This window comes from Papaver somniferum, chromosome 2 (assembly GCF_003573695.1).
Source record: "Papaver somniferum cultivar HN1 chromosome 2, ASM357369v1, whole genome shotgun sequence".
Taxonomy (NCBI): domain Eukaryota; kingdom Viridiplantae; phylum Streptophyta; class Magnoliopsida; order Ranunculales; family Papaveraceae; genus Papaver; species Papaver somniferum.
In genome coordinates, this window is record NC_039359.1 from 155,750,664 (window position 1) to 155,775,578 (window position 24,915).

A 24,915-nucleotide genomic window follows, 5' to 3' on the forward strand; every position below is an offset into this window, starting at 1 on the left:
GATGGTGTTAATGGAGGAGACGAAGGTTCTGTTGGTGGCGGATCTGGAAACATCGGTTGGTTTGATGGTGGCGGAGCTACTGTTGGTGATAAATCTGAATATAAATAGAAGAAAAAGAGACGAAGGTTTCGTGGAGGAGACGAAGGTGTTGCCGCTGGTGGTGACGGAGGTGTTGTTGTTGGTGGTGACGGAGGTGTTGCGATGGTGTTCATGGAGAGATATTTGTTGCTGCTGGTGTTAATGGTGGTGGGGAGATGAAGACCGCATAAATAGAAAAAAGAAAGGAGAGAAGAAGAAGAAGAAGAAGAAGAAGAAGACAAGGTAAAAAGGGTATGTTGGCTTTTTTTAAAGTAATAAAAACTAAATTTGCACATTATTATTTGACCTGGAGTTTTGTGTCACTTTTTAATTAAATGGTTTTCATTTATTAAAAATAATATGGCTGGATTTTTTGTACCACATGTTTGGTCACCTTGGTTTTATTTGACTAGTTAATAAATCGGTTCGCGAGTTATAACCCCAAAGGTGTCACATCCATGCACAAAAACTCCACCAAAACAAAATGTTCACAAAAACCCCATTTAACATAAACTGTGTACATTACCCTTCTATTATTTAAATCACCACAACAAAAATAAAAATCAACCCAACCGTTAAACTTTATTATATTATCACCACGAAAAACAACCCACCACCAGCAACACCACCACCGCCCGTCGTCGTCGCCGCCACCGACCACCTTCGCCGCCGCTGCCACCGACCACCACCGCGCCACCACCAGAAAAATGATGAAACCAAAAATTGGTTTCACCAAAATAAGATGAAACCAAATTTTGGTTTCACCATAAAAGAAAGGAGAAAGAAGAAGAAGAAAAAATGAAACACAATAAGATGAAACCTTCCACTATCGTCAACTGCACCGCCCCCATCGCCGCCACCACCATAATCACCACAACCACCAATACCATTACCTCCTTAACCGTCAACTGTACCACAAAGAGAGCAGTTTTACTAGATTTTTTCTAACCAATAGGCAAAGCAGGAACGTGCACCCTAGTTTTTAGGGGGTGCACAAATTTGCATTCCCATTTATAAAAGAGTAATAGGAGTTGTTTTAGGGAAGTTAAATTAGTTATTTAGGGATTGAAATCTATTAACGGTTTCAATTAAAAAAATAAAAATAGTTAACGGTTTCAAATTAATATGAGTTATTTTAGGGATTAAGATGTATCATAACGGTTTTGGAAATAATTATCGGCTTAATTTGTTTAGTTAGGGAAAAGGTTATTTTTGTAACCACATGATATCGTAAAATAATTATGGGTTACACATATATGAAAACTTAATGGTGGGTTTTTAATAAACAAAAAATAATAGTTGGGCTAGAAATAAGTTTTCCCTTTTTTTAATCATACATGATAGATAAACACACATGCTTTTGTGCACGCCGTCCTTCATCCATTGAAGTTTTACCACGACATTTAAACCCCACAAATTGGGCATTCAATGGTGATTAGAAAATGTTTCACAAAAAAGAAAAGAAAAGAAAAAACCTGAGGCATTCACTCTTGCATTTTTCCCCAATTGGAACAACTCTCAGCTTTGCAAATTAAGATGAGCCTCGTAATACTACTGCTTCTCCACACTGAAAGAAAAACATAGCTAATGATCTATCCTACCACCCCAGAATAAAAGAAGCAAAGGAAACGACTTGTGGACGGTTGTTGGGTCCTGCTCCTACCAAAGTCGTCGGTGAATAATAGGATGGGGGCACGGCACATCTCTCTCGAAAATGATATATAGCCCCCGGTTTTTGACACCGCCTATGTGTCAATGTGTGGTTGGTCCATTCATTCATTAGCCATGCGAAAGCTAGAGGAAATTCAAAGTGTAACCAACCAAGTTACTAGTAGTTTTGAGAAGTAACAGGGCAAGGGGGTTTTGTGAAATATGCTTGGGAGACGCAATTATTGAGCATCTCAGCCCAGTTGGAAGATAGTTGGTAAGGACGGCAACTGACCCCATTTGCTCGTACATGGATCCACACTTGGGAATGAATTGGCACGGGAATCTGAACTTTGATGTTTGGCACACTAATAAAGAAATTATCTGAGCTGCAAATTGGAAACGAGAGAAAATATCCAAATGGAAAAGCATAAAGGTGCACTCAGTCTAAAGTGCAGTAGAAGGTTCAAGCTAGTATTAAATTACTGCTAAAGGGCTCTTCGAATTCAGTGAAACAAGCTTCAAAAGAAAGATTTTTGCTTTTCTTCCCTGTCATGTTTTTGTTACTTTTGGACTGAAAAATTAAAGAGCAGGAACTAAGATAGAAGAAAAGACACGGCTAGCTAGAATACCATTTCAAATTCTCATTGTATTGCTAAAATTGTGTAAAATACTGCGAGTTGGGCTCTACAGATCTGTTGACAACTACAAATGTGAGCAGAAGCCAGAAATATTAAATGCTCTTGCACTTGTGGCGTTATCAAACATAAACACCAGAAGCTAGTAGAAGGAACAATGATCCAAAACCCTGCAAATGCATTAGAATAGTAGACTTCAGAATAAGAAAAGTAAATTGGTTTGCTTCTGTCTTAGTAAAAGAGATAGATTGCAACAACCAAACATACCAGGAAAACAGATGCAACTGTCCCGGTTATCAGCTCCTTTGCTACACTGCGAGTTTTCCTAGATGAGGTAGCTTCATATCTGCAGCAAACATAACAACCATTACTATTGTAACATAATTCCCAAGGATGGGGAAGAGACAGGGTTCCAACCACACAAATGCATTAGAAAACAAGTGCCATTACCAAAAGCTTAAGCTTCTTAATATTCAACCAATTACCCTTCATAATGATATAGTCCTTATAAAAAATTGAAAGAAAGAGCAAATATGATATTATTATTATTATTCCATGACCATTGGCCATGGTAGTGGTACTTTAATTTTGAACAAACATGTAAAATAGAACAATCAACATGACCTACCAAATCCCAAATCAAATGGTAAACCTCAGACTGCCTGCAGTTGCAGGAAGGTTAATGGATTGCAAAGACCAATTTGTTCAATGACAATAATTTCAGGAGAACTACGAAACGTCATGACTCTCTCTAAAAATTGGATCCTCTTAAAAATTGGATGGCAACTTTTATCAGAATAATCATGATTGACATACATATTCGCAGAAATACGATATCTGAACTTTTAAGATTTAACTGTTATACCCACCACCATTCTTTAGGTAAGGACTTTCTTATTTTCATGTAAGTTGATTAGTTAATTAGGTTCCAGTACTATTTTACAGATACTATGTAGTAACATGCAAAAGAATTCTAGACCGTGCAAAAACAGTTCCCATGACCATTTCTAGGAAAATGGGAGGCTAGATTTTTTGTGCATTAAAATGTGCAAGTGCAAAAGTGTGAACACCAAATGGGCATGTACTTGGTCAGTGAAGGCAAGAGAAATCCTTGAAATACAATCTCCTCCCAATTGGTCTTCTGCAACAATTTGATTGCTCTACGCTTGAAACTACAACCAGAGCTGATGACAAGTGAGAAACTGAGCATCGCTTGATATAGACAGTTGACTAAGGGAAATTTAGAACATCCCAACCCCACATCAAATTGCCAGCTTCCTTTCAAGGCTAAACTTGAACCAGTCTGATGGAAGGGACCGAAACCTGGCATGGCCTCAAGGAAGCGTTAAAGGATTGCAAGTCCTTCAGCCACATCTATTAACAGGCTGGATAGAGCTGTGGATCTATGTGTTAGAGATTCTACGTGGTTAGACCATCTAATCCACTTATATTTGAAGCTAATTTCTAAATCAAGAATCAAACCCTAAGAATTCAAAGATAAATGAATGAACAAGATGACTTACATGAAGAATGAAGCAGTAAGAATAAGACCAATTGTAAGCAAAAGAGCAGCTAAAGTTGGAAACAAAGTAACTGGAACCGGACTGCTGATTGATTTTACTGATCCTGCCTTCAATTACCAAAAAAACAAAAACAAAAAAGAAAACCCAAATACATTATACATACAATCAACATAAATCAAGATCCAAACTAAGACCCTTGAAATCATACAAGTTGATGTTTCAAAAACTTACCATTTTTAGTGATTGCAGAGAAAAAACCCTAGAAATCTTTGATTTCTCTCCTCTTTTTTTTTCTCTCTGGTTGAAGAATTGAAGTTTGATTCCTTTTTGTTGTATATCGAAGTTGATGTATAAGAAGCTTGATTTCGTTGGTTTGACAATAATAACCTTATGGTGTTAGATTATACAGCCACGTGTTAGTTACTTATGATAGCCGTTGATATGTGGAACTGCTTAGATCGGGACCACTGCCAAGACAAACTGGGAGCCGCGGCATATGGAAAAGCTACACCAAGTTTAACTTCGACGACGACATATCCTCTGTCGTTAGTTTGAAGACTTCAACGATTGTCTTTTCATTCGGAGATTTTTACGGGGCTAATAGGATTAGTTCAAAATACAACGGAAATTGGGTCAATTGTCCAAATATTTTTAAAACATGGTTCTAATGGACGAGTAAAAATTAGTATACACCAAAAAAAGAAACAAGAATGAAACTTGATTCATCTTGGCTTAAACTTAAAAAATAGTGAGGATAAAACTGGATGCATCCTAATGTAAATTAAAAATAAGAAAAAGTATTTGAAAATGGGTAGGATGAAACTGTTTACATCCAGGCTATTATTACATTCTTGTCTATTTGAACAATATCATATTTTACATGTCTTTTTCACCCCAGGAATTATTGATTTTGATATATTTAACCAATTTTATGAAAATACGAATCGTAGAAAACATGTTAGTGTTTATTAAATTTTGAAATCTTATGGGGGCATGCAACCTCTCATGCACCGCCTTGTATTCGCCCCCTGATCATGGATCAAAATGAACCAACCGCTGGTGGCTAAACTCAAAGAGTTATTATTGCACTACAACTTCATTCTAAAGGTGGTTTTGAGAATGTTATTGTAGAAAGGAACTTAACACCTAGGTGGCATTTGGAGGATAATGTCCGCCTCGATGAAGATCCCTCTCATGATTGAAGGTATTAAAGAACCGAGATCGCACATGATACTTTTATTAAGAAATCAATAGCGATTACGTTCAACTTCTCCCTAATGAGAGTTTTCAACCATTTAAAGCTCACCATTTACTAACTTACTACTAACTACTTCTACTTCTTGCTATTTTTGCTAATGCATTTGCGATCTAATTTAATTTTCTTGGCACCTGAATGCATTTTCAAGAGTTAGAGGCTTCCAACATAAACTTATAAATAGGAATGACATTGTCATTTGTCCGTTTGACAATTCTTAAACTCTCATTAAGCGCCTTTACGACATTTAGACAATTTCCTTCTAAATGATGATTCTCCACTTAGCTTGTTTTAGCACACCTCACTGCTTCCAAAGTTGTTAGTGCCTCCGCTTGCTCTTCATACATTATCTTTATTATGCCCTTTCGCACTCACGTGTATCAGAAATAATATCAGTCAACTATCCATAGATTTATTATTTATTTTAAAAAAGAGGCATCAAAGTTATTCTTTGTGTAGTTCCTCTCAGTTTATTGTCACTGAATACTATTTCTTTTTTGATGGTGAACAAGAATATAACTAGATTGTCTATCAGCAACTCTGACGCGGTCAGCTAGAAACTGTTGCAAACCTCTAACGCAACTTTCCACAAGCATATGAGTACCATCAAATACCATATCACATCTTAATTTTCAAATGTGTGATAGCACAAACCCTGCATGAGTAATAACATCAGTTGAAACACTACCAAAAATACAATTAACAACAAACCAACTAGTATTCCACTCCTTTAGTCCTCTCTCACTGATCATTCCTGCATAATGATTACCAACTGCAAACCAAAGTCTTTTAACAATTTGAAAATCCAACTAAAGATGGTTAATAGTCATACCTTCCATGAAATCTGTAAGAAGTAAATTGGGGTGAGATGAAAACTCAGTAAAATGCCTCCTCATTCCCAAAAGATGCATAAAGATATCAATGAATCAAAGAAAACATATATAAGGAGAATAGGTCACAACTTCGAGGAGTCAATAGTATATTAAACAAATGATCCCACAACACCAATAAGATTTCCAATAAATTATCTAATTCATATTTCAACTTATTAGTTCGCAATACCAATACTGTTTTCAACAATTAATCCAATTAAATTTCAACACATGAGTTTACAACACCGATAACGTTTCTAACAATTCATCCAATTAGATTTTAACACATGAGTTCATGACACCAATAATGTTAATAACAATTCATCCAATTAGATTTTAACACGTGAGTTTACGGTACGAATTTCCTTGGTTTGTGCGCTCACCTATCGTTTACCTCGCCATATCAACCGTCACTGATGGATCAAGGGATTATTACCATATAACTTGATTCGGCCGTCTTCAAATTTATGAAAAAGATACATTAATTAGTAAGCTGTAACATAACCATAATTCACAACAAATCAAATAATCAAATAAAAGATATTAAGTTTACAAGTTGGTCTTAAAAACTGAGTAGATTACATCATGTTAAAAACAATTCATCCAATTGTTTCAATAGACCAAAACAATTCTCAGATTCTCTTACATTTAGATAAAAACAACAGTCTCTGGATTCACAGGCGCACTTTCCAGTTTTGATATTAACGACAACACCCTGGATGAAATGCTATCAACTTCTGTGAAGCTCACCATAAGACTCAAGTCTTACAAGATGTTTACGCAAACTAACGATATATCAGGGAATATTAAATATACATATGGTTTAAAAAATATATATTTGTTGTTGATTACATACATGAAAAAGAAATAAGGTTGAACGATTCAATCAACACAAACTATAGTTGCATCCATTAATCAGTCTTCATCAATCGTACTCGGTATTACATAAGATCTTTTTATTATCAATCAACTAAATCATCTTAAGAAACAATGTAGGTTGCTTTAAGTCTTCAACAACTTAAAATGGCCTTTTAGAAGTAAAGTTATCTAAGCTTAAGGCCTTTTTTCTTGTTCATATTTCCAAGGGTTGAACTCAGTAGGTTGCACATCAACCTCATCGAGGCTGATGTTTAAGCTATTCACTCTCGATCGGTGTTCATTATACTTACCATTGTATTTGTAAACTCGTGTTTCTCCATGTGGTGTAGTTACTACTCCATTATTCAAGTAAAACCATTTTGGAGTAAACTTGTCGCAGTTGGCTCCTGTCTCATCATTTCCTTTCTCTGTCTAACTTTTAGGTTGTTTTTATCATGGCCGACTTTTGAGTACAAACATATAAAAGAATTAGCACGACTTATCAAATCCCATACCAAAAAAAAAAACGTTCTTTGAGGTGCATGCACGATAGCGGATTTGCAAAGACCAAAATGTCAAAACATTTCAAGCAAACTATGAAACTTCATGCTCAGTACTTAGTGTTCCTCCATATGAAAGCATGAGATGATGGCTAAGGGTATATATTATATATATATATACTAGGGCTTAACCCGTGCCAGAACGGCACGGGCATACTTTATATTTAGTTAATATCAAGTTTATCCTTCTTATCATCATAAAAGTAAAAGAAAACCCGATTAGATATTTCCATTCTTCGCTCCTCGAATACTTTCTAGCATTTTCCGCTTTGACATTCTCCCAAACCATGCCTCTCCTTTCTCGAGTTGTATTGTAAATCCAGCCATGAAACTGTATTGTAATCAATTTTTACATATCCCCCCCCCTCCCCCAATTTTTTTTTTATTTGATACGTTTTTTTATTTATAAATATATATTATCGATCCTTTGAAATGGCCTTTATGCATGTTCCTTATTTCAGTGAACGATGTCTCAAGCCATGCATGAAATTATATTGGAAATAATATTTACATATTTTTTCAACGATGTTAGGATCTTTATGGACCATAGGAACCTATTATGGGCCCGACCACATGTCACCGACCTGCCCCTACTTGACCACCTTGGGATAAGAGGTGTGCAATTTTAATCTAAAACTCATCGGTGCTATGTAAGGAAATTCCTAAGCTTATTAAGCTCCACATGTACTCCTCTTTCTTCCATGTGGGACTATTCCTAGCTATACATATATGGTTTATCGCGCCACATACTCCAACAATATCCACCTTGGCGAGATTAAACCACTTCACCAGTCGAATCAGAATCCACCATATGATTACTATATGTATATTCTACCCGTCGATCATGATTAGTATCATTATGCTACTTCACGTTGAGTTAATGAGAAGGAAATCTCTAACTCCACCTTGACCATTTCCTTGCCTACCTAGAACCTTGCTCCATTTGAGAGTTAATATGTGAGACAGTAACTCAACCTTGAGCGCCAGTTCAACCTTGAGCATTTCCTTGCCGATCTAGAACCCTGCTCCACCTGAGTTAATGGGTGAGACACTAACTCCACCTTGAGCGCCATTTCAACTTTTGAGTATGACTCCACTTGCGCCCTAAACCGGGTGACATCCACATCCACTTCTACGTTTGGACAGTATCCCAAACCATAGGCTTTGATACCAATTTTTAAGATCTTCACGGACCACCAGACACTACTCAGTCCGGACCACATAACCCCGAACCCCACTTGACCATCTTGAGGTAAGAAGTGTGGAATTTTTAACTAAAATGCCTCGGTGATATGTATGCAAATGCCCAAGCTTATTAAGATCCACATGTATTCCTTTTTATAACATGATGGACTATCCCTAGTTATACATATGTGGTTTATCGTGCCACATACTCCAACAACCGAGTGGAACCAAAACATTAAACTATGTAAGTTGTAACAAAATTACAACACCTGAACCCATTCGCCCAAGAATAATTGTGTAGATATTAACAATGTTCGGATCCTTGTTGCTTTTTCTCCTTTAAGAATAGTCTGAAAAGAGCAAAACTCAAAATTGATTTAACAATACATATCGTATTCTATGTTCTTACTATTTCAATGACATAATGAAAATATAATTCATTCACTTAAGCTATTAAATTTTAAAATGTTAAGTCATTTCCGATGGAAACCATTTTACTCAGATAAGATGTAGTTATAGTTTTTCAAAATTCCAATATATATTATGTACATAATTCAACTCGGCAGGAAGAGTTCACTGAATGGAATAAAGGTAATGCCTTGTCCTTTCGTAACATTGTTTCCTTTCCAACATAGTTGGATCTAGAGTTGGTAAAAAGAACTGTATTTATGCTTTCTCGGGCAAGAGTAATCTAGGGATGGGATACTTCCCAGAAAACTGCTGATTAATGACCGCATAAGTGTCATTTGAAAATCCCACAATGTTGGATAACCGCAGTGACTAAGTGGGGACAGTATTGGCGGAGGATCATGTCCTTACAAATGGTATTAGAGTCAACCACGGGTTACCTTTCGAGGGTGAAAGAGTATGCTTTACGGATTGTTTCGGAAAGGGTCTCATGAGTGATAAAAAAATGCCAAGGTCTAGGATGAAACATATTCCGGAGCCGAGGACAACTCCAAATTAAGTTGGTGGTATTATAGTAATCCGAGTCGCGAGGTAGGATTCATTAAATGGAATATACAGGTAATAGTTTGTCTTTTACTAACACCGAGACCTTTTAAGCATAATTTGCTTCATAGTTCGCAGAAAATCTCTATAGTTAAGCATGCTCGATATTGAGTAATCTTAGGATGGGTGACCTCCTAAGAAGCTGCTACTGGATAACCGCAACGGTGAGCATTCAAAACCCCAGATGACCGCAGTGGCTAAGTGAGTACATTATCCGTAGAAGGTCAGGCCACTACATTCTACGACCTTACGCTTCCAAATGTGAGGTTATTCTTTGCATAAATAATAAAACCATGATAAGTTAGTAAGTCAAATCGTACCCTAATAACAATACGCTCTACTAACAATAAAATCTGTTATCCATCATCATTGAATAAAAATAACATTAAAAAATTTATCAAGAAATGCGTGAGATGATGGGAAATTACTCACTGGACATCAATACTTGCCACTGTCACTATGACCCACTTATATAATTGTTAGCCAATATAACTAAGTTTGATGCTGTTTTTTTCTTTCAAAAAAAAAGTACTTTGAAAACATATTTATAACAATATTTTTTCATCCTAGTTTTGGTAAAGATGTCATAAGTGATTTTTATGCAAAACACTTCCAAAATCTATCAATTTTAAAAGTGCGGAAGGAGCTTTTAAAAGCTTCAAAAGCAAACGCTATAGTTCACCATAATATTATACTTTATTTTCCAATTCTATTCCATCTTTTTTAATAACTGACAAAAATTATCTTTGAATCTGTCTATCACCGATTTCTATTCGCTATTCTTATTCTTTAAATTGAATTATTTTTTATTTTCTAACTACATTTTATGTTATACAGTATCACTGAAATGTACTTTAATTTAGCAATAATAAATATTAAGCAATTATTGTTCTTTTAAAAGTGGTTAATAAAAATATTACTTTTTACTAATAATACTAATCAGTAAATTTAATATTACATATATGTACTCTAATAGTAAAAAAATTTACTTATTTTAAGCACAATAAAATAGATAAACAATTTATAGATATGTCTTCTTTTGTCATTTTCTCATTAACTATAATTGAACCTGATATTTTTCCATGCACAATTTGATCGCTTTTCAAAATAGTTTTAGCTTTAGTTTATAATTAGCAACTATTCAATTGCTTTATATAACAGAGATCGGCACAGTAAAGTACATCGACAACCATTCAATTTTTTTTTTTACATAGGCCGCACAGTAACGTTCATAGGAAAAACACTTTTGTAAAGCTCGCAGCAATACCAAACTAATCCTAACTATTAGCTAATAAAAATATATTTATTATCATAATTAGTAAAACATTTATATATTATCATTTTTAATTTTATATTTAATAAAATATTATCATGGAAAATTAATACAGTATTTATTATGAATAATCATGGAACATTAATGACATGATAAATTTTGTCCGTCAGATGCATTTCTAATCTCAATCACAACCATCACTTATGACAAACGATTACATCCATAGATTTATCTCTTGTGAGGACAAATCTGAACCACCACTTACATAGGAAAAGTTAGCCAAATTGTGCTTTATACTCTTGATATATATTTATATTTTTATTATATTTTCATATTTTTCAAAGAAACATCACATGTTTATATTTAATATATATTTAACACACTTGATACACTTTTTAGAATAAGATAGTTAACGATAATGCACACAATAAATATGTTTAAATTTAATTAAGATAATATTGATAAGCTATCAAATTTCTTATCATTTTTTATTTGATTCTTGTAATGCTTATATAACTATAACTTACATATATTATTGGCATATAATTAAGGAAAAATAATTGATTGATTAATTTGATTATATTATACTGAGTTACACCATAATCAATGATAAATATACCATCAAAAAAATAATATTTATACTCTTCTATAATATGACATATTAGGATATAACTACTTTAATAGTTGAGATTAAACAAAGAGTCATGCACTTAATTTTGCACCAGGTTAGTAAAATATGTGTTATTTGCGCACGAAACTTTGTTTTGGGCAAACAGCCATGTTAATCCGGATAATAAGATTAACAAATTATTTATAAACGATAAAATTTCACATCAAAAATCCTGGAGACATAAAGGTGCAAATAGTGTAAGATTCCTAGGACTATAATTTAGGCTCATCATTAGCACTGGTACTTCGTGACCCAAATTAAACACGAGTATAACGCGTGCATTTATGCTAATATTCATAATATTAAGTAAAAAACAAGCAATGCTAAATTATTCTTTCAAAACCATATAATAACTCTACGATCAAGTCATATGTTTGAAGTTGTATAAGGGTATGAAAGGTATTTCCAAAGATTGGACGGTTCTACTTCTGAGGTACAAAATTGCTTACATGGTGGTGAAAGTCCTGCACCGAATTACTCAGAGTAGGAGGATAGTTATTATTTATGTTCACCAACCTAGTTTCAGAGTTGTTGGTCTGCTCGATAAAGACATTTGAAGAACTTCTGTATCAGGTATGTGAAGACTGAACCATTCTATTTTACTCGCTATAGACTATGTCATATGACTTCTAAAGATAAAGTGTTGTTAAGCTTGTATTGTGAAAAATCTAGGAATATGATTTAGCAAAGATGTTCAACTGTCCTTGACAATATTAGTTCCATGAACTAATTTGTGGATCAATTGAAAATTTCCCATGCAAATGATTTTATCACGTGGGAATGTTTCAAACATCATAAGAGATAAGTCTGAACTTCTGATATTTCTGCTCAGGGTAGGTTAGCGAACCAGATTGCAAACCATAGATAACAGAGTTTCAAAAATACAGGGAAGGTTGGCGAACCAGTTCGCAAACTGCAAGTTCAGTTGGGTACAGTTCACGAACCGTGGTGAACTGAATTTTGAAGTTGGTGAATAGGCTAGCAGTTGGCGAATCCGGTTCACGAACCGTTGTCAACTGAGTTCGGTATTCCTATAGGGTTGGCTAACCCGGTTCACAAACCGAAGCATCCTGACTCATGATCAAGCCTTACGGTTCACGAACCGTTCTACCAACTGTCCAAGAATATTTTAGCAGATGCTTAAAAACTTATTATTTTAATATGTTTAGCATTGTTAGAACTCTCTTAAACACTTCTAAGACTTTATTGATCACTTAAACACTTATATGTTTGTGTCATGTTTAAATTCTTAGGTGTTTAAATGAACATAAAATTGCTTTAGTTTTTGGCCAACTTGCCAAATTGAACAGTCAATATACACGGTTCTGTAACCGGACCAAAGTGTATATTTTTCTATTGTATTTTTTGATAATAGAGTTATCTTAGGTTAAATTCTAAGCAACCTATGGTCTTGGAAAACCTATAAATAAAGATGCTCTTTAAACTGGAAAAACCAATCCCTGGCACTTTGTGTCTTATAGTTGATCGTAGAGTCATCCTCTATTGACCTAGGTTTCGTCTGAGAAACATAATTAGGTCTACGACCGAAAGACTTCTCTTTGGGGATTCGTGAATCCGGGTCTGAATATATTTACCTTGATATTTAGTGTATCCATATCTTGTTTTTCTGTTATCGAGGTTTTCGTAATCTCTTTCAGGCAAGATAAATAGTAATTGCAAAGTTCTTTTCGTCTCAGACACAAGATATATATTTCAAAAATGGTCTTAATTGATATTTTAAATATTTTTATTGAGAGGTGGTAAAATATCCAGGCTCATTTAAGTGAGTGTAAGTGTTCCGGATTGTGAGGTTTGCTAGTTTTGTCTATTATAAACAGATTTTCTCATCTTGATCTTTGATCTAAACGAAAATAAAATAGGCTTATTTGTTAGAGGAAGATTAGTATCAAAAGTTTTGACTTCTGCTGAAGCAACTCTTAGACTGTAATGAACGCCAGCTAAGGGAATCAATTGCGCAGAGCCTTGCGAGGTTTAAGAGATATATGGAGCGCGATTGTAACTGAACCGTTTGGAAGGTGGATTCGGTATCAACTACATTACACTCCGAAGTATGATAGTAGGCTAGTGTCTGTAACGTCTTAATACAGTTTGGCGTTCAATATGAACGAGGTCCCGGAGTTTTTCTGCTATTGCGGTTTCCTGGTTAACAAAATTTCCGATGTCTTATGTTTTTACTTTTCCGTATCATATTTTTTATACTTATAATTGGATTTACACAGGTTTGTACGTATTCAATCTAAGTAGATACGTCCGCCTAATTGTAATCGATTAAGTGACTTGTTTCGTATCGTAAGAAAGATAGATAACAAGTGAATTACTTGCCATAATTCCGATTTGATTATTTGGATACGACTAGATTGGATATTGATTTGTGATATCGTCCAAGTACTCTTCATAACAATCAGGTTCACGCGGACTTCTGATCTATATATACTTGAAAACACTAGGGGTACCAAAATACACTACCAACTTTTTCATAGGAATTCTGTATGGAAAAACTCAACACAACTCCGAGAGCTAAACTCAATCAAGAAATAGTGTTTAGAGTCATCTCTCTCTCTGGAAATTAGAACGTTTACAAAACCATATCCGTGAACCTAATTACAAAAAGATAACTTGGACGGTACCAAAGACCAATGTTCAAGAATCAATCAAGTCATATCCAACAAACAAGGTCGGATGTATCTACTATGATTGATTAACGCACAACCTGTGATATTTCAATTATAAAGATAAACAATATAATACAGAAAAAATCACACAGACACCAGAAGTTTTGTTAACGAGGAAACCGCAATGTAGGAAAACCCCGGGACCTAGTCCAGATTGAACACCAAATTGTATTAAGCTGCTAAAGACACTAGCCTACTACCAATTAACTTCGATCTGGAATGTAGTTGATCCCAAACTCAGTCTCACACCGATTCAGGTACAGTCGCGCACCTTACGCCTCTTGAATCCCAGCAGGACTCCGCGCAATTGATTCCCTTAGATGACGCTACACCAACTAAGAGTTGCTTCAACTCAATTGAAGACTTTAAACCAAATCTGCCTCCCACATATTAAGCCTATATAATTGATTTCATGATTACGATCGAAACGTATGATCAAGGTGATGGAAATCGATAGCAATTTGACAAAGTCTAGCTAACCTCAAAATCCTGACTTATGCAACCCGAAGTGCAGCCTATATTATTATTCACCTCACAAGTATAAAACTTGTGGAATCACAAAGTTTGAGACAAAAGAGAATTTTGTGATTTCTATCTATCTTGTTCAAGTGATAAATCAACAATCGAACAAGATCATGTGTAGTAGGGTAAAAACTGATTCTGCTAAAAATGGTAATTGGGTGTGTCGATGAGAAACGAGTCTAGATCCTAAACAAATGTACTTCACATGAGTACTTTAGATTCGAGATATCAATCTGTACAATTCTGGACTAAACCAAGAAATGGTTGTTCCAGTCTTACTTCGGTCACAAAATGAAGGAGAAGGGTTGATCTTAAGGAGGGAAGCAGAGAAGGTGTTGAGATCAGAGAGGAAGACTATGTAAGGTGTGGTTTTTTATGACTTGTATCAGAATATGGAACTTGCTTGTAAGATGTAAGATATATGTTCTCTGTGTTTTTTCTAGATACTTGCCCTTGATTGTTCCTTGAATAGATTAAAAACCTATTTATATCAAGTCATAATCGAACACCCTGATCTCGTAGGAAGTGGAAATAATTGAGTGTGGAGGGGTGGAGATTGTGTACAAATGGTGAGGACCATGTCCCTATTGTAAAGGGTAGACTGGTCGGTTTTACATCCACTACTCCTTTACTCTTGTCAATCGTCCGCCTTTCCTGACACTTTCTCATAATGGGCGTGTTGCAAGCCGCATAATGTAAACCGCCAGACCAATACCCTAATGATCATCCCCCAGTTTTGTGACATGTTTGATATCTCGAGTATTTTTGTAGAAAATATGGAGCAAGTAACATGAAGAATGGAACAAGTTCTGCAAGGTAGCTGCTGAGTGGGTCTTGTTTACAAGACCTAAACATTTTGACCAATCACGCGCAAGCTAGGCAGCAGGTGGTCATAAGTGACAAGTTAAGTCGTATGAATGAGACTTGCCGCGAGTTAGTACTCAAAAAATAGCATATGGTGCTTTTAGGTTAAATAAACAATTAAATAATAAAATTATTTATGAAATCAATATTTACAATACTGTTTGTAATCGATGCTTGTAAAGCATTGTTTTTAAGCAAACATCTCAAAATTATTCGATGCGTATGAAGCATCGTTGTATAGAGCCTACTCAAGTTCATCGCAGATTTCACGGTCTTAAAAGGGTGTGACCGGCTTGAGTTGATCGACTATTTGAGGGATGTACATGAAGATTGGGGATGAGGTGATCGGCCTCTCTAGGAGAGGGATGGCCGGTTGTGCTCATGACACCTCATTGGTCGGCCCAAATTACATCTAAGCCGGTCAAACCAGCCGGTCAACTTGGATGATTGAGATGATTTGCGACAATTAATGGTTATCGTTTAACCTAATTAAGACCCGTATGCAGCGCGAATATCCCACTTTGGGCGATGATTCAGAGCAAAGCAGGTAGGCTAGGAGCGACTTGATTGGCTGAAATAGTAGAGAGCCCGTAGGTAACTGTCATGGAGCTTGCACGGTCATGTTAGAAGAGAGCCAAGCTTGTTAAATTGACCGGCCAAGTCGCGTGGTCGTGATCGTTCCACGACTGTCTTGGATGGTCTAGATTGAATTTCGTATATAAACAAGCGTCTCAACTAGCCTACTTTTGCCAATGATTTGAAGCGGAGCAGGTAGGATAGGAGCAATGTGATTGGTCAAGGAAATAGATGGGTGGTCGGTCATCACAACAGCACCCTATTTTCCGAGTTTGTAAAGGTTTAGGTTAGATAATGAAGTCGTCCAAGTCGTGTGGTCGTGATCAATTTGCGACTGACTTGGACGGACAAAACTGCTTTCTTAAGAAATATAAGCGCTTAGACCATCCTACTCCACTAACAATTAAAAGCGGAGCTTGTAGCTTTGAAGCGATGCGGTTGTCCGATAGGAAAGAGGGGTCCGCGAACATCAATATGGAGCAAGGCCAGTCGGCCATGGGAGGTGCAAGCTAGGGCAAGTCGACCGGCCAAGTGGCACGACCGTGCTCCTTTTGCTACTTCCCCAATTAGTCGCGGTTTCCTTTTTTTTTATCTATTTTCCAACTTTTGGTAGAATTTTGCTCCTACTAACTCTATTCCTAGCTTGCATAGGTTTTATTCTCGACCAATAAGGACCAAGATATCAAGCTTGCTCCGTTTTTATGGCGAAAAAAATCTATTTTTTTGTGAGTTGACACAAAATTAGGTTAAAATTGAATTTTGTGAATTGACACAAAAGTAGTCAATTTATGTGAATTTTATACGTTAACACAAAATTACTATTTATTACTCTTACGAGTAGCGCAACACTAGTTTCTTTGGCGCAGCTTGCGCGTTTCGTACCTTCATGCATATCTTGATCCAGACACTTCGGGAGATTGATGCTACTCAGCTAAGAGTGAGCATTAGACGTCATATCATGTCAGAATTAAGAGTTTAGCTAAGAACACAACATAAAATAGATACTTAGCAGGCTCTGCATTAATGGGTAATGCAACTAGGAGCTTAAGTAAAATTCATAGAATATCTGGGATTATTGCAACATGCACCAATACTATTCTAATAAATTTCGTACATAGAGATACTGAATTACTCAGTACATATATAAGCAGAGAGGCACATGTACTCATCAGCTTTAAATGGCTCTACTTCTTTACAAAATGAATGCACATAAATATAGAGTTTTACGGTTTTATTCCTGAACTAAAAACCACCATGAACATCAAGATACTCAAGTTATCAAGATAAAGATAACTGGACCTGGCTTCATGAATCCCTGTGAAATTTTTTTAGTCGCTGAACCCTAAAAGAGTTTCTGGAGAGGAAGACTCTAGATACAACTAGGACACACCAAAGTAGTGTTGGGATTCAAAGATCCTAGTTGCTTGGATTTCCCCTTTTATAGACATTCAAAGCATAAGTTTCTTTAGATTTAAGCTAAGATAACTTTGGAACCAAGCAAACAACATCCACCATTAGATGAATCTTTGAATCTAATTTACATAAACAAGATATACTAGTTAGGTGAAATCGTACCAGAACCGTGTATAAAGACTATGTTCAAGGTGGTTAGCCGAAACTAGCCGATTTGAACTTAAAAGCTTAATACTCAGTTTTACGAACACTTATGACATTAACCTTGAGTCACAATCATGTGATCAAATAAGTCTAGTGTTATTAGAGAATTAATCAAATGCTAATTATCTCATAGAGATAATTTAATCGCACTTGAAGATAATCGGCATGGTCAGTAAATGCACAAAGTACAAATATCATAGCCATTCGTGACTCAGGTCAGTCATAGTACATGTACCTGTTTGTAAAAATTTAACCAAACCAAGTCCCGGAGTTAACAGAACAATTTAGGTATGTGTACCTGTTTGGAAATCTTAAGACTACGACCGGTTCCGGAGTCCACAGAACTAGTTTGGTTTGCATACCAGTTTGGTTACTAAACCGAGTTCAGGAACACAAAACTATTTTAGTACGTGTACCAGTTTATAAACTAACCCGGTTCCATAACCACGGTAACTAAATGGTTTTGATACGAGTATGCATATCGAGCCGGTTCACGAGTTGAACAGATTTGTACATGGTGTACATAAGAATATGTGTACCACGAATCTGCAAGTCGATATGTATATAGCTACTCTGCTACGTGTACGAGTACATGTAATACGGGTTCGCACTTATAACAGTTTACCCAGTTTGTAAGAATGATAACACTGTTGTATCCGAATTTATAGTAGTTCTATATTTCTCTTTAAATCGATTCGAAACACTCCCGAATAACATCAATGACACATATCATTGTTCCAGGCTATTTTTGAATGGTAAAACTTAAATCATGATTTTGATTGCGAATAATAAATTGTCCTTAACCGAAATTCATCAAGTATGAACAAATGTTCATTAAGCTTAGTCATTATATTTCGAGAACTAATTATCAAGATAAACTTGACTTGAAATTCTTGTCAATGCATGATAGTCTAATTAGTTACGCGACATCATCTCAAGTAGGGCTGGCAACGGATAAATATCCGCCGGATATTGGCTATACCGATAAGGTTAAGGTTAAGGGTTAGCGGATAACCGATATCCGATAAAATCCGGCGGAACCAAAAAATTCTAATCCGATAAGGTTAAGGTTAAGCTATCGGATATCTGATTTTTATCCGATAAAATCCGGTTTTGTGGGAACAGAAGTAAATGTTCAAATTTAACAGAGTAAAGATTTTTTGTCCTTGCTTTTATCATTACTTTACTTTTTTCTTGTCTCTGCAGTGGCATTACAATCTGGGTTCTTGTTACTTAGAGGTTAACCTCCTATGTTGGGTTGTTTATGTAGCTCCTGAGATTGCGCTATTGCCAATCATATAAAAAGAAGAAGAAAAGATGAGTCAAAAATTATATATCACCGCAGCTTTTTCGTTATTTCAGTTTTGCTCCTGGTAATCGCATATGAAAGCGTGGTCATGACCAGCAAAAACTAGGATACAAAAGACAAAAAGATGGGAAACTCCGGTGATAGTTTAATTAGGTTGCTGCCAGTTACAGAAAGCTTAATATTCACGTATAGGAAATTGGTATCTGGCAAGGGAAGCTTAGAATAACAAGGAAATTCACAATTCTCAAAAGAACTCGACTACGTGCGCTCAAAAGAACTTGACTACGCGCGAGACTGAACCAGAAAAGGTCGTACAGTAAGCTCAATCGGGAGAAGCTGGTTCAGGCAACAAAGTAGTACAGTATGTACAATTTGAAGTAATTGATTCAGGCAACTTAACAACTCGTTTAGTAGAGTCACGTTGTGTGGGAATCTCTAGCCTTCGGCACTCGAGCTTCCAAGTGTTTAATAGAGTCGCGCAGTGTGGAAATCTCCAGCCTTCAAGATATATACATAGATTTGTCTCCAGTTATGGCTGGCACAAGGTTAACAGATGTCTCAGAATAAGTAAATGTTCGGATATCGGTTTATTCGACTGATAATAGATGGTGGAATTGGAAAAATTACTAGTATATCCCTAACCCTATCGATATCGGATATCAACAAAACGGACGGAGCCTAATCCAATATCGTTAGGTTAAGGGAGAAATATCCGATAAATATCCGTATTTGATATCCGATATAACGGATAAAATCTTATAGGATCCCGAATATCCAGAAACAGATTCCGGATATCGGACAGCCGTTGCCAGCCCTAGTGTCAAGTTAGTCATTATACCGAGGCTTAACTAATTGTAGACTAGAAATCAAGATACAGTTTTGACAACTAAATTTGACAACAAGCTTGAGATAGCAACACTTGTGAGTTCGACCGAGCAATGCTCTAACAATACTGGTTGAGAAGAGATAGAGATATAAACTCTATGTACACATTGTCAAGGATCATTCAGTTGGTCTATATGAAATTGTATTAGGTTTTTTACATACCGGTTGTCGAAGGAAAAATTTGGTGGTGTATTTGGTACCTCTGCGTTTTCAGAAGGTAAACCTTTAAACGTTCCGCTAAGACTTTTGATATGATTTTGTACACACTCGCAATATGACTAATAGTCCGAAGATATTTAACTTCTTCAATACCCACTTTCTTAGGAATGTGAGCAATACAATTGTTTTAATGACATATCAAGAACATTATGGTCGTGAAAATCTTCGAACAATCACATCTTATTTTGGGACACTAGTGGAAAAAATCCGTTCTAAGATAGTTGGAAAGTGTCGTATTAGGGTGTTATACTACACTATCAAAGTGCTGCTGAAAATGCCGTAGATTCAGTGTCTTATTCTGGAACGACACTTTCAGGTTGACTCGGAATAAATCTGATTAACGATACTTTCTGGATGTCTCTAGGTACGAAAATTAGCTTACGTCGTAGACTGAATTTTTAACATAAGAAAAATACAAATCAACTATGGCTGACTGATTGCAGTCATTCTGACTGAGCTGATTTATAATTCTGATTCGAACTAAAATAAACTCAAATTACACTAAAATGAGACCTGGATTCATAAATTCAAATAGAAGTTCATTGTTACACCTATTCATGACTGAACTCATAACACTTCATAACTGAATTCATACTTGGATTCAAAATCACAAAAAAAAAAGTATTCAATTATAATGAATTCATACATTTAAGTAGCATTTCTGGATTCGGAGTTGTAGTAATTCAGATTTTCCACCGTTGGCTGGAAAAGGATGCCATAAGAAAACTACAATGAAAACCACAATGTCCAAGTTTCTTCTCCCACTTTGATTTTCCTGCAATAGAAACTATCTGGTATTAGGGAACATAGCTAGCCTATACACAAGACACCAACATTGCAGAACTTTACACAATTCAGAGAAACAAGAATTGAAGATTGTATACGATGCTAACACTTCTAAGTATTCAAGGGTTATCACAGATCTTCAACAGGTTCTCGGGCAGTATCTTGAATCCTAATTCAACGTTCTTACAGGATTTGAGAAAATTACCATCAGTTGCTAAGAGAGCAACACCCACTTCATTGTCTCACTGAAAATTAGCTACAACAAATCAAACCAAATGGTCATTTCAAGCAGATATAAACACAACACCCACTTCATGAAACAAAAAACAATGTACTCACTCGAGCTCTAAGTCATCAACGACAATGAAGTATCCAACTTCACAACACCAGCCTGCACATACAAGAAAAAAAAACAGTGTATTCACTGATAGAGAATATAACAATGCAGTATGTACACAAAACATAACATAACATAACATTGTGAATCACTTTTTTTTTTGTGCTCGCAACATATTCACGAGTGGAAGTCATATATGACAGACATACCTCGGTATTTAGGAACACTTGTTCGAGAAATAGAGATCAAATCTTGGATAAGATGAGTATGGAGCCACATGCTTTCAGCCATTTTACAGGGAACACCACTCGCCTCAAAAAGGGTCTTCGAACAAGTTTCCGAGCAAGTCCTACATTAAGCAAAGAAATAAATGTACCATTGATTTTGCAGTCATTGCATATTTGCACTTAACATACGTTGGAAAAAACATTGTAGGGTGCAGATACAAGCGAAGTAACCAAACCAAATTAGTGTTTAAAGGAGTTTGCATTTCTTACTATTACCTACAGGAAACTGCTTCTTATCAGATACATACCAGGGTTTAGATATGGATCATCCATGTTCCCTGTTGCACGTTGCTTGAACCCTTGCACCTGCAACTCATACCATAAACATTTTACTCACGATATCCTCGTAAAAAAGTGGGACTCAAAATCTTAAGAAACTTGCAACTCTTATGGTTTAAAACAACATTTTTTATACGCACTACCAGGTTCAGTCTAACTCCTCGAATATTGTGCGGTTAGGGTGTAAATGCAAACACCAAACAGGCTGCATCATTATGATCTCACAGTCACAAAATATAATATGAAAAATGAACTTTGGACTTTGGCCTCTCAAAAACAATTGGAACAATCAGATTAAGAAATTGACATGACACTAGCATATACTGATATTCATTTTCTCAAATTAAAAACAGAAAAATATACTATCTAGTACTAGTAAAACAACAAATTCTACGACATCGGCTTATTATTGATGCTTGAGGATGCTGTTTGGTCGGTGACTTTCCTTACATTAATAAACTATTTACTAGCACTACAATTTTCATTTTAGTTAGAAACTAAGAAAAGAAATAAAAAAATTCATTTAACACCCGAGGATCTTTCTTTTCTCTACCTCACGGATAAGGGTAGAACACTTACTATAACAATCCAATACTCCAACAACATTTTGCGTTTGGAGGATATTGTAGCATTGAGTCGAGAATCTTTCTTTTCTCCTTCACCATTACTCTGTGTTTGGTTGCATGAATTCTTCCTTTGCTCCAGGCCTGCGAAGTAAAAATCAATAGTAGTCAGCCTTCTTCACTCTTTGAAGTTCACTAGTGTTATCGTTAGTGGGAGCAAAAAGATGAACTGTACCATGAGAGTGTTGTCCACCATAACTACAAAAGTCTTGGGTTGTTGCACCACCATTGGCCTTCTTAGGAGAGTACTCTTTGTATGTTTTTCATATAAGACAGTAATGAGGTCTTGGTCAGTATGAGGAGAAAGACCAAGGGTCCAATCATTACTGTATAGAGCACTGTACTTCATAACAGGGCATAAGTAATCGTTGCCATAGGTGTGTGAATCATAATAATGATGGGCTATCTATCTATATATATTCTTCACTAAAAAAAATCATTCACAATGTTTTCTTAACCCCAGAAACCAAAATGTAACAAGAAATCATAGACAAAGATTAAATACCCTAACCATATTTAGCATAAAAAAAAACACAAAACACTATAAACAGTTATCTGGATTGAGATAAGAACAAACAGTTTCATATCGATCTAAATTATCCATAGTCTGAGGATCTAGAAAATCGAAAGAACGAACAAAGAATTGAGATAAAGCAATGGAGATAGGCACATATCATCATCTGGACCAGTTCTTCAAACTTCAAAGTTAATTAGTTTGGTTTGTAGGTTTTGTCCTCTGAAACTGTAGTGTTTTCTTAACAGAGAAACGTGATCATATATTATTGTATCCATAATAACTTCAGTACAATAACAAGTTCCAAAACGAACTATATATGCAACCTCTAAATTGGTAGTAACACATGATACATGGTCTCAAGCAATGATATTGAAAATAACCTAACCACCATCTAAAAAATTCCCAATTGTTCAAATAACCATTCATGATACTCAACCATAAAATCCCTTTGTAAAATCAACATTCAAGTACCATTTACAACTACAACCCTTCTTTTCCTCACTGAATCAGTGTACCATCATCCAAATTTTCCAACTCTTTCATCTCGGTTAGAGCCTTGTCGATAGCCCTATCAATATTCCCAAATACATCTCTACTCCACACCTGTAATTTCTCCTTGAAAGCATGTAACTTCTTTGGAAAACATTCACCCGCGGTACCTATAAAAGGAAAATATTCCCGCTATTCTGTCATCAAAAAAATTATGTTAGTACCTTCAAGGCAAGCTAATTGAAATAGGAAAGGGCAAGCACCCCAATCTGAGTCCTTTGAGCAAAACTCAATATGAAAATGATGATATTTGGAAAATGATCTTCCTAATCTGGCGAGAAAAGATAACGGTCAATCTTGCTCTTCTTGTTAGGTGTTATACTTCAAGTGTACTTCGCACCGGAAATAGGCATATCCACGATATCAACGTTATTACATAAATTATCTAAGAGTTTAATTGAATTTGATATTGTATGACAACCTCTTCTCTCCACCATATATCTTATATCATTAAAATATCCACTAACGTACAAAGGTATTCTTCCCAATAATCATGCAAGGTAGATAGCTCAATACAATATTTTTTTCTTTCACGTTGCAAGGACCATAGACACCAATCAAAATCCAACGAAAATCATCTTCCAAATTACAACATAAAATATATATATATATAGTAAAAATTCCTTCAAAAAAATCATCAACTTCAATCATATCTGAATTCCATATCAACAAAATTCCGCCCAATCTTTTATAGGAGTTTAACGCAATCCACTTACATGGAGTTGCACCTCAACATTGAGGTACAATATTATCAGATCAAGCACTAAGCTTCGTCTCTTGAATCATGAGAACATTGGGCGTGATTCCACCGTTTCACAAGTTTTTTTAAACTTCGAGCGCTTATCTGGGTCTCCAAGACCATCAACATTCCAAGATATTATATTAAACATTTAAGCCAAAGTCCCAGACAAAATTCATCGGGATATTGAAGCTCATGTTAACTTTGTCCGCGTTGCCAAACTTTGAAATTTATACTGCCACGTATTGGGATTAATACCGCATCTCTTATGGATGGTCTATTATTCGTGTCAGTATTTATATGCACATTGGGTTTCTTTGTTCAGATCAAAATGAATGAAGTGGACTGGCTGGGGTGTGACTCAATTTCTTATTATGTGTTTGAAGGGAAAACTGAACAAGGCATTAGCATAACCAGTGGAGTCTCTTATTGATATAGCTAGTAGCGAGACTTGGCTATCCATATGAAACCTTCTTCAGCGCGAAACTAAAACAACAGTCTCTGGATTCACAAACGTTCTTTCCGATTTTGATATTAATCTCA

The 24,915-nt window shown here is 35.7% G+C and overlaps 1 protein-coding gene and 2 long non-coding RNA genes across 4 annotated transcripts; all 3 read right to left on the bottom strand.

Annotated features, from left to right (window-relative positions):
• Positions 1 to 2,327: 2,327 nt before the first annotated feature.
• Positions 2,328 to 4,245, bottom strand: LOC113349523 (transmembrane protein 258-like). Its single transcript, XM_026593498.1, has 4 exons — positions 4,118 to 4,245; positions 3,887 to 3,993; positions 2,631 to 2,709; positions 2,328 to 2,533 (listed from the first exon to the last, which is right to left on the bottom strand). The coding sequence occupies exons 1-4, from the start codon at positions 4,118 to 4,120 to the stop codon at positions 2,486 to 2,488; spliced, it is 237 nt and encodes a 78-aa protein (XP_026449283.1). The 5' UTR covers positions 4,121 to 4,245; the 3' UTR covers positions 2,328 to 2,485.
• A 16,529-nt stretch (positions 4,246 to 20,774) lies between these two features.
• Positions 20,775 to 21,676, bottom strand: LOC113349526. Its single transcript, XR_003360235.1, has 4 exons — positions 21,588 to 21,676; positions 21,381 to 21,432; positions 21,247 to 21,297; positions 20,775 to 21,030 (listed from the first exon to the last, which is right to left on the bottom strand). It is a non-coding gene; the product is annotated as an uncharacterized LOC113349526 (long non-coding RNA).
• A 243-nt stretch (positions 21,677 to 21,919) lies between these two features.
• On the bottom strand, positions 21,920 to 22,884 carry LOC113349527. 2 transcript variants are annotated; one of them, XR_003360237.1, is made up of 3 exons: positions 22,743 to 22,884; positions 22,524 to 22,651; positions 21,920 to 21,971 (listed from the first exon to the last, which is right to left on the bottom strand). It is a non-coding gene; the product is annotated as an uncharacterized LOC113349527 (long non-coding RNA). The 2 variants fall into 2 exon arrangements; XR_003360236.1 differs by having other exon boundaries at positions 21,933 to 21,971; positions 22,498 to 22,651.
• Positions 22,885 to 24,915: the final 2,031 nt, after the last annotated feature.

Coding starts and splice junctions, on each gene's coding strand:
- LOC113349523 (XM_026593498.1), bottom strand. Junction 2,710..3,886: donor CTTACTGCTTCATTCTTCAT/GTAAGTCATCTT, acceptor TGTTTGCTGCAG/ATATGAAGCTACCTCATCTA. Junction 2,534..2,630: donor CAGTTGCATCTGTTTTCCTG/GTATGTTTGGTT, acceptor ATGCATTTGCAG/GGTTTTGGATCATTGTTCCT.